The sequence below is a fragment of the Centroberyx gerrardi genome, chromosome 24 (genome assembly GCF_048128805.1).
Source record: "Centroberyx gerrardi isolate f3 chromosome 24, fCenGer3.hap1.cur.20231027, whole genome shotgun sequence".
Classification (NCBI taxonomy): domain Eukaryota; kingdom Metazoa; phylum Chordata; class Actinopteri; order Beryciformes; family Berycidae; genus Centroberyx; species Centroberyx gerrardi.
The window spans coordinates 5,337,233-5,346,684 of NC_136020.1; the positions used below are offsets into that span (position 1 = coordinate 5,337,233).

The window sequence follows — 9,452 nt, forward strand, 5'->3', positions numbered from 1 at the left end:
TACCTCCTTTCTTACCCATTGCCTTTTAAACTGTGCTTCAGTCTAACGTTACCGAAATGGTTGTTCATGTTCAGTGATATTCGCTAGTAACGTTAAAGCTTCTATTTTGAAGTTTTTGACCGGACGTTCTGGTTTTCATTCTGTGTCGCTTGACATTCCAGGCTTCTCTCTCCAACTGTGAGCGGCTGCTCATTGACGACACCTTTCACATGTTTTCTGGGAAGTGCCACTTGTTTGGTTTGAGTCCGTGTTTAGTGTTGTGTTGAAAAGTCTTTTTGGCCGTCAATGTAAGCCTCATACCTGCCGCCAGCTGCTGCTCTGGAGCCTGGGAGTCACAAATAAGCCAGCAGCTGTCCGCCCCACACGGTGCAAGTCGCTCCTTGGCTCTCCAACATCAGGTGGGTCCATCATTTATTTGAAATCATTGCAAATAGGCTGAGATACCAACCTGAGGTCAGTTAAACAAAGAAATCAACATTCATTCAGTTCTCTGTCTCTTTTTCTCTCTCTCAAACTTTTTCCTCATGAATCATCTCAACTGCCATTTCGCCAGCATAAAGTTATGAAATTCAAATTTAAGTTTCCCAATAAGAAATACTTTTTTGCACCAACAGTCCTCATAGGTTATATGATACAGACATATAACTCGCTAATGCAGCTCTGAAATCAATAGTGTTTCGTCTAGAAACTACTGAAAGTGAGTTTCTTCACTTACTGTTTACTATTAGCCCTAGATAAATTGCAGTTCAGTTCAAGTTCTTACTACTTTTAGGACAACATTAGCATTCGTTCACACTTTGCAGCATGAGAAGTACAAAATAGACGTGCAAAGCCTTGGAGAGGGAGGTGTTTATCACACCAGCAGCACACTTGAAACTGTCAGTTTGTACTTTATTTTCACCTTTTTGTGTCTATGTGAGCATGTGCGTGTGTGTGTGTGTGTGTGTGTGTGTGAAAGAGAGAGAAAGAGAGTGTTTACCCATGCAGATCCATCCATATACTGAGTGTCTCAGTCTGGTATCACTTGCCTTTCTGGCTGTGAATGAATTACTCGCATTCATTTCTGTATTCACTGATGTCACATATATGGGATTCAGTCATTCATCTGGATATTATAAAAGGTTTTATGTTGGCTAAAACTATCATTACACATAATTAATCTGGATGCACTGATCCTAGAAATCACTGTTCCTCTCATGCTCCTCAGCTTGCTCTGTTTCTAATGGATCAATCCCTAAACAGAGGCCTGTTGCCATCACACATACTGACATTCTGTGTTGCTTACCTTTTCTGTCTGACCGCCTACTAGCTATGGGTTATTGAAGGCTGGTACTGATACCATATTTTTGTATTAAAGCTGCTGATAGAGGCCCAGATGCCCAAAAATTACAACTATGCAGTATTTCCCCTAAGAATTTTCTTCTTATCAGGGTGGAAAAGCCTCTGAAACTGCATTTAGACCATCATGGGGCACTAAAATCTCATCCACTCTGTTCCTTTCCAGACACGAGGCCGTTTCAGGCTGTATGGGAGCATCGTCCCTCCAGGATCCAGGACTACAAGCCCACAAGATTCCTATTCCCACTTTCCCTCCTTTACCCCATCGCCCTGGTCCCTGTTTGGACTCTCACTAGTGTCCACAGTGTCCCGTTTTTCCGCCATGAGCATCCAGCCCCGCAGGATCCGTCTGAAGCCCTGGCTGCTGGCCCAGGTGAACAGCGGCCACTACTCGGGCCTGCAGTGGCTCGGCCCGGACCACCGGCTCTTCCAGATCCCCTGGAGACACGCCACGCGCCACCTGCCCATGTCCGAGGAGGAGAACACCATCTTTAAGGTCAGGCGAGCATAGGGATGAGTCTCAGTTATGCAGATGAAGAGGAGGCAGGAGAATTCAAAGGGGAAATTACAAAGACTGATTCACGCGGATCTTATATGCACTAGAATAATTTGGGGGAGTTGGTATTAATTTAGTTTATTTACAAGGCCTCGAATACAAATCAATACTATGTGAGCAAAATAATGAGATTTGAGTTTCCAACTGAATTTAATTTTCTTGTGAGGGTGGAAAAGCCTCTGAAACAGCATTGACAGAATGATGAAGAAAAGCCTTACGCCTCTAAAACTCTATTTAAACCCATATAAACAAAATTAGGTGCGTTGTGGGTTAATTGTTAAGGTAGAGTGAGACTTTTATACTTCCTCCACTACATTTCAGAGGGAAATATTGTATTTTTTACTCCACTACATTTATCTGACGGCTGGAGTTACTAGCTACTCTGCAGAATAAGGTTTCACGTGCAAAACATACGATAAGCTCATAAAATACGTTGCATCCCCAACAGTATATGGAGTAGTTCAACCTAAAATACTTCTTACATCAATAATTGAACACTCTGAAAGTACATTTTACTGCTAATTCAGCAGTTCTAAAGCAGCACATGGTTGACATTCAGCCCAGAAAAGTGAGAACTGACATCAGGAGGAAAGAGCTGCAGCAACTTCCTTATCCAGAGTAGCGTGTTGCTAGAAGAGGCCCAACTGTTTCAGTGAAGTGAAAAGGCCATAGTTTCAATTCACTGTTCTCAAGTGTTTTTTGTCATTCTGGGATCTCCTAAACACCCTCATGATCTCCTGCACTAGTTCAGCTTTTGCATACATGGGATCATTTCCTCGTTTGTAGTGAACTTGTTCTCTATTTGTTTCTGACTATTGTTCTCGGTTTATTTCTGGTCAGTGCGGTCAGTATGCAGTGTGCCGGCGGGCCTTTATATTAATTGATGTACAATGGAGGCATATGATGGTTTAGGATGTTTGTCATGTGTTAGTATGAGCTGCCATATTGACATAGTGGCCCTAAGCTTTGATTTATACACATTTGATCACAGGGAAAGTCTGGAAATGTATGGAGAAAGAATTTGGTCATTTCAAAAAGTCTTGAAAAGTTTCACAAAAAAAAAAAAAAAAAGTTTGAAAAAATATTGTTGTACTGCCCCAGTATACATAAGACCACACATTTTCTCCTCTGTCATCTCACATGCTCTGTGTAATATGGCATATTTGTAGTTTGGAGTGGCAAGACGACTATCGGCATAACTCACTGAACACCAAAATCTTCGAATGAAACCAAGGAATTAAAGGGCAGTTCTTCTCCTCCATGGATTATGTCACTACACTTTAGTTTGCCATCTCAGAAATTTGGTTTTGATATAGTTTGGAGTTGAAAGAAGGTGAATGGCGTCTAGAGCTAAGGAAATAAGTCACATGATAACTGCTTCTCTGATAATGGCATGAAAACATCCACAGGAATTTTTAGAGGGGAAAGAAGGCACTAGATGGAAAATGAGCTTAACATTCACTGGATTTATCCTTTAAGGTCTGGAAACGGTATGGACTTTTGAAGTTGACCCTGTTCTAAACCAGTCTGTCCCCGCTGTGTCCTCCAGGCCTGGGCTCTGGAAACAGGGAAGTACCAGGAGGGTGTGGATGAACCCGACCCGGCCAAGTGGAAGGCCAACCTGCGCTGCGCCCTCAACAAGAGCCGCGAGTTCAAACTCAAGTACGACGGCACCAAGGAGACTCCGGTTCAGCCGTACAAGATCTACGAGGTGTGCGACCAGGCCGGTAACGGAGGTAAGTGTGCTTTACCGTGTATGAGCGAGAGGTCGAGTGTTGACATTTAAGCTCTCAGCCTCATCCTCATTGATATCTGTGTTATTTTGAATTTTCTTTCAGATGCTGCTGATGAGGACGATGAGGAGGTAAGGAATGGAATGTGTCAAATACAAGGAGGCTGTTGGTTCAAAATGCTTTTTGTGACTTTGATAACAAAAATCTTAATCTACCTAATCTCATATTCTCAGATGCCGAATCTTGTGGGTCTCTCAATTAGTAAGTAAAACGTTCACAGAAATATACTTTGTAGTACGATGTCACTGCACATATCTATTCACTGCATGGTGAATCTGTTCATTAACCAGTTTTGATTAGTGTTTTCCACCCACATCAGCTGGTTAATGGACACATTCACCATGAAGTTGGTCACTGTACACATTAGTCTAAATGCCTTGGGAATGGAGGTCATTCAAATTGGTGCAGTGCACTTGAATACTGAGCAAAGACTTCCACCCTAAAACACTTTAACACTGTTACAAAAACAGCTATTGGTGATGTAGCTTGCATTTATGGGTCTATTTTGTTGTTTTCTGGTGTATTTTTCCTGTGGACAACAAATGTAGACAATGTGACATCACATTGAGATATGTATAAATGTCACTTTTTCTCGACTGGAAAAACTTGAGCCAGTTTGCTATTGCTTCATCGCAAAATCCTGGAATTCAGTGAACATCACAGATTGATGATATCTAACAGTGTTAGAGTATTCAAGGGTGGATTTTTCCTTAATTCAAAATATGAAATACCGTATGCATGTATTCTGAAACAAATTCTACAGTTTGGTAGACCAGTCAATTCAGATATTTGAAATTTGAGTAAAGGAGGTTCTACTGTACTTGTGCTATGTTTGAGATGCTTCTCCACTATCTTCTCCAGACCCCAGAAGCAGTGACACACCGTCGTTCCCCGGCTTCCCCGCACACACAGAAGTGATCCACTTCAGCATGCCGGTCAACGACCCATTCGGACCGGCCCACCTCATCCCAATTCCTCTCCTGGCGGACGGCGGCAGAGGCCTCCCCATGACCTCCGACCGCCCTCGGCCAGAGTTCCCAGCGCGGGTGCAGCTGGTGGGCGGCGAGCATCGGGGGAGCTTCGGGCATCCCGGAGGACTCCCCAACGGGCTGGGTGTGCCGCCCCCAGCCCTCCCGGAGCTGCCCTCCATGCCTCCCTCCGCCGCCGCCGCCGCCGCACCCCCAGAGCCCACCCCGATGGACGCCAGCCCCATGCCGGGCGTCCAGACCCAGGGCGACGCACAGGCCCAGCCTTGCAAGTACGACCTGCTGAACAGCCTGCCGTGTGAGTAGAACCTTCTCCTTCGTCTCAGAAAGTGTTTGTTTTGTGCAGGAAGGTTAAAGCTACAGTATGCTGTCTAAGTGTAGTGTTAGACAGGGAACACAGCCAATCTGCAATGACTTCCCTGCTCTGCACAGACTGATAATGTATACCCTATTTAGTTATTATTTCAATGTGACGAGTTGCATATTAAAGCTTTAAACTACGAGCGTTATTTGAGATGCATATCATCCCAGTAGCAGTAGCCTAATATAGTGATTATGTGGTTTATATGGGTTTTAGTGGTGCAGTCTGTTACACTGCTGCACATGCATGTCACACCCAGCCATTGGCACACAATGGTATAAGGTGTGGTAGATGGTGTGACAGGTTCTGTGGTTAGACAGTGAAAATACGGTCTCATTTTTCATTGTGTACATGAGAACAGCTTACTCAGCATTTGACTAGATATGGATAGGATTACGATAGCATGGACAAAATATCATATCATAATCATAATATTGTTCTTGCATTTTTCACCAAACATTTTTGGCCAAATATTTGAATGGATTTGTTTTTTTCCAAATCAGATTATAGTCATGTGGCATCATTTATCGCTGCCTTAAAAAAGAAACAATGAACAATGAGGCAGTATATTGTTGATGAAAGCACTGTAAAAATGCATACTTCCTAGCCCCAAGTGGTGTTGCACTGAAATTGGGTGTGACTGCTAAATAAAAGGTATTTCAGAGTCCAGTGCAGCACTATTTCTTTAGTTCCTTTCTCTCTTTCTCTTTCTTTTAATTCCTTTCTTTCTCATTTGTGTGTCTCTCCAGTGACGGACCTGGACCTGAAATTCCAGTACCGTGGTCGTACGACGGGCTCCCTGACTGTCAGTAACCCCCAGGGCTGCCGGCTGTACTACGGCCACCTAGAGCCCACCCCGGAGCAGGTGGACCTGTTCGGGCCCGTCACCCTCCTGCAGGTCCTGTTCCCCGGCACCGCCGACATCCAGAACCAGAAACAGAAGTTCTACACCGAGGCCCTGCTTGATGTGATGGACCGGGGCCTGATCCTGGAGATCTGGGAGCAGGACATCTACGCAATCCGCCTGTGCCAGTGCAAGGTGTACTGGTCCGGACCGGGAATGCATGAACATGGCCCGCCCAATCCTATGGAGCGCGAGAAGAAGATCAAAGTGTTCAGCCTCAACAACTTCTTGGAAGGTGAAGTGCTGAAATCACGTAGTTATACTGTTTGTAGTGTTGTTAAAATGCCAGAATTTAGATTTCAGTATCAATATTAAAGGAAAAGTTCGCCCACAAGGAAAATTCAGTCATTATCTGCTCACCCCCATGTCAGTCAGAACTCAATTGAAGTTCATTGGACCAGGTGTCACCTTTTGTATAGCTCCAAAAAATGCAGAAAAGGTCCATCAAATTCAATCAAACAGCTCATGCATTATAATCAAAGTTTTTGTAGCCAAACGATTGCACTGTGGGTGCAAAAGTCCAATATTTACCTCATTATCTCCTATGTTTTCCTGACAATGCTCTGGTCCTATAGCACTCTGGCACTGTAACCAAAATAGTTCCATATTTGGTTCCTGGCACCAGTTTGTGACTGCAGCTCTGTCTATTCCAGTCCACATGTAGACAATTCAATCCTTCCCAACGGTATTGAAATTTCAGTTATCAGAACAATACTAAACTTTTTTGCCGTGTGCATGTTATTTTTGATCTGTGATCTGTCATTGCCGTCTTGGAATCTCTCCTTTCTTATTTAGGCCACTAAGGCCAGCATCACACTTCATGCGTTGAATGCATTGCTCTCCAATGGAAGTTCATTAATTTCAAATGAGAGAATCTGTCACTGCTGCATCCTTGTGTTGCAATGCAGGTGTTGCAAACATTGGATTTATTCTATTTGTGTTGACAATGCATGGATACCCTAAACACGTTTTTTTTACCAGCTCTCTGCGAAGAATTCATGATGAAAACATTTCAGTGAATCAAAGATGCAACGGAAATTTATGTTGTAATACCGCAATCAATAACCATGTTTCATCTCAATTCGTAATGTATTTGTAAACTGTGATGCAAACTGTGGGCAGAGTAGTACACAAGGATGTTGTGGCTCAAACGTATTATGTGTGAATCCGGAAAGATTTTTTTATTGATTTGATTGGATTCTGTTGCCTAAGTATACTTTTATCCTTCTGTCTGGACACACATATGGAAAACAGGGCTGATCATGTTCCAGAAGGGTGAGGCCCCAAACCCTCCTCCCTTTGAGATCTACTTCTGCTTTGGGGAGGACTGGCCAGACAAGAAACCCAAGGAGAAGAAACTTATCATTGTCCAGGTCAGCAGTTCTTTGATTTAATGTGGCATGCATTGGCTGGCCTTCAGTCAAACTTGTTAAGTCATCCTATTTTAGTGGGAATAGACTGGTGAGAGCTATTAGTCGTGACAATAAAACTTTTGGCTATGTAAACCAAATGCAGCCAGCAGCATGAAGGAATTCAGTTTTCAGTGAAGTTACAACTCTTCTCCAGCAGTAATGTCTCTCTCACTGGCTTCAGGTTGTCCCTGTTGTGGCACGGATCCTGACAGAGATGTTCTCTGGAGAACTCAGCTGGTCCACAGACAGCATTCGGCTGCAGATCTCCAACCCTGATGTGAAGGACCAGACAGTGGAGCAATTTAAGGAGCTGCAGAGGCTCCTCCAGAGCCAGCAAACCCAAGGGCCCTGGGCCTCTAATGTACCCTGAAGCAGAGGGTCAAAGACCGGGGACAACCTGCATCGTGACACACACACAAGAGCCTGAGGCTAACCTCCTCAGGAAGAGTGCTTCCACTAGGGTCCCTAGACCCTTAAAGTGTGTGTGCGTTGTTCAACATTGAACTTGTTTCATCATGCGTCAACACTGCTGCTATTCTGACAGATTGTGATTGTTGCAGGTCCGATTGCGTCTATGTGGTGGTCTGCACCTACAAAGTTTCTAACTTTCTTCTGCTTTGGCCTTGCCTTTCATAATGTTGCATAATTTTGATTAATTAACATAGCTAGCTAGCAAGCACTAATTACGTAGCATTAATTGAAAATAAAGAGTAAAACCTAATAAAATGACTTCGGAGTTTACCATCGACCCCAACGATGGCTGCAGCCGTTCTCCAAGCACCATTTTTGAGACATTTATTCCTGTAGTCTTTCAGATAAAAGTTGTAGAGAGCTGGAAAGCTTTGAGCGGCTGTTCTCATCCATTTTGCCCTTGCCAGGAGGAACTGTTCATAAAACTAAATCACATCGGTAGGGGAACAAGGAGGCACAGAAATCTGATTGGCTGTTTACGGCAGATGAACCCAAGTCTTCTCTGCCGACAAGCGTGTTAAATGCCCACAAATGAGCCGAGTTTCCGTGGTCGCTCAGCTCTAACGAAAGTGAATGGACTTCTGGGACTTGATCATGTTGCTCGCAGTGTGAATGCAGGGTAACTCTTGTGAAACCGGATCCAGCATTGAAAGTTAATAGCAGTCCTGTGCAGTATTGAGTTAACCTCTGAGGTATTGAATGACCTACACACCGACCACTGTATTTTAATTTCTCTTGGCTAATAAGTATCCCCTTAGAATTGTATTGTAAGGATTTCAATAAATACCACTGCAGTATTCTTTCATATGGGGTCAGGTATTGCCCCTCCTCCCTCATTTGCCAGTTTTCAGTCACCTCTATTGCATTCTTAACCACATCTAGTGTGAACGAACAATCAGGCAACAAGCTTTTGTGAATGGCAAACTCATCCGTTACTGGCATCCTATCCACAATCTATATATTACCATGCCACAAGATGCATTCTTTCAAAGCCATAAAATGTCAAAGGATTTTTTTTCATAAATGTGTTATGCAAGCATTCAGCAATTAGTGTGATGTGCTTTCCCTATTGAGACAACTACTGAATATAATGTACAGTATTTTCTATGAAAATTATCAACTTCCAAGTGGAACAGAAAGGAGTATCTACAAAATGAGTTGTCTTGTTTTCCTAATAGATTTCTGCTCCATTCGAGATGTATGGGTATTGTCAGGATTTTCACACTCTCCCCCTTACATAGCTGAGCTCTGGCTATCGGATTACATTAGCGATTCAAGTGGGGATTTCTGAACGGTGAGGAAATGCTGCCTCTCCAACTGGGTGCTCAACAAACACAAACCTGTTTGACTCGAACACTCAGCGAACGGGGTCCCAACGAGGCGAGCGTAATACAAAAGAGAGTTGGCAGTAAGTGTGATCATGACATCAGATTACCCCGAGGGAGGGCTGCAGAGTGACATCAACCAGGCTAGAGCCCTGTTCACATTCAATAGAGATGGATTCAGATTACTGGGTGACCGAGAAGATAAAACACATGAATTTGAGTGGACTCAATGTTAGTGCCAAGAGGTTTCTCCCATGAATGTTTTTGAGTGTATCTTCACACCTGTACTCATTGAAACTCAGCATT

At 43.6% G+C, this 9,452-nt stretch overlaps 1 protein-coding gene across 1 annotated transcript; it reads left to right on the forward strand.

Annotated features, from left to right (window-relative positions):
• The first annotated feature begins 289 nt into the window (after positions 1 to 289).
• Positions 290 to 8,626, forward strand: irf5 (interferon regulatory factor 5). Its single transcript, XM_078282140.1, has 9 exons — positions 290 to 398; positions 1,505 to 1,834; positions 3,444 to 3,630; positions 3,733 to 3,758; positions 3,861 to 3,888; positions 4,549 to 4,971; positions 5,784 to 6,173; positions 7,193 to 7,311; positions 7,532 to 8,626. The coding sequence occupies exons 2-9, from the start codon at positions 1,661 to 1,663 to the stop codon at positions 7,718 to 7,720; spliced, it is 1,536 nt and encodes a 511-aa protein (XP_078138266.1). The 5' UTR covers positions 290 to 398; positions 1,505 to 1,660; the 3' UTR covers positions 7,721 to 8,626.
• Positions 8,627 to 9,452: the final 826 nt, after the last annotated feature.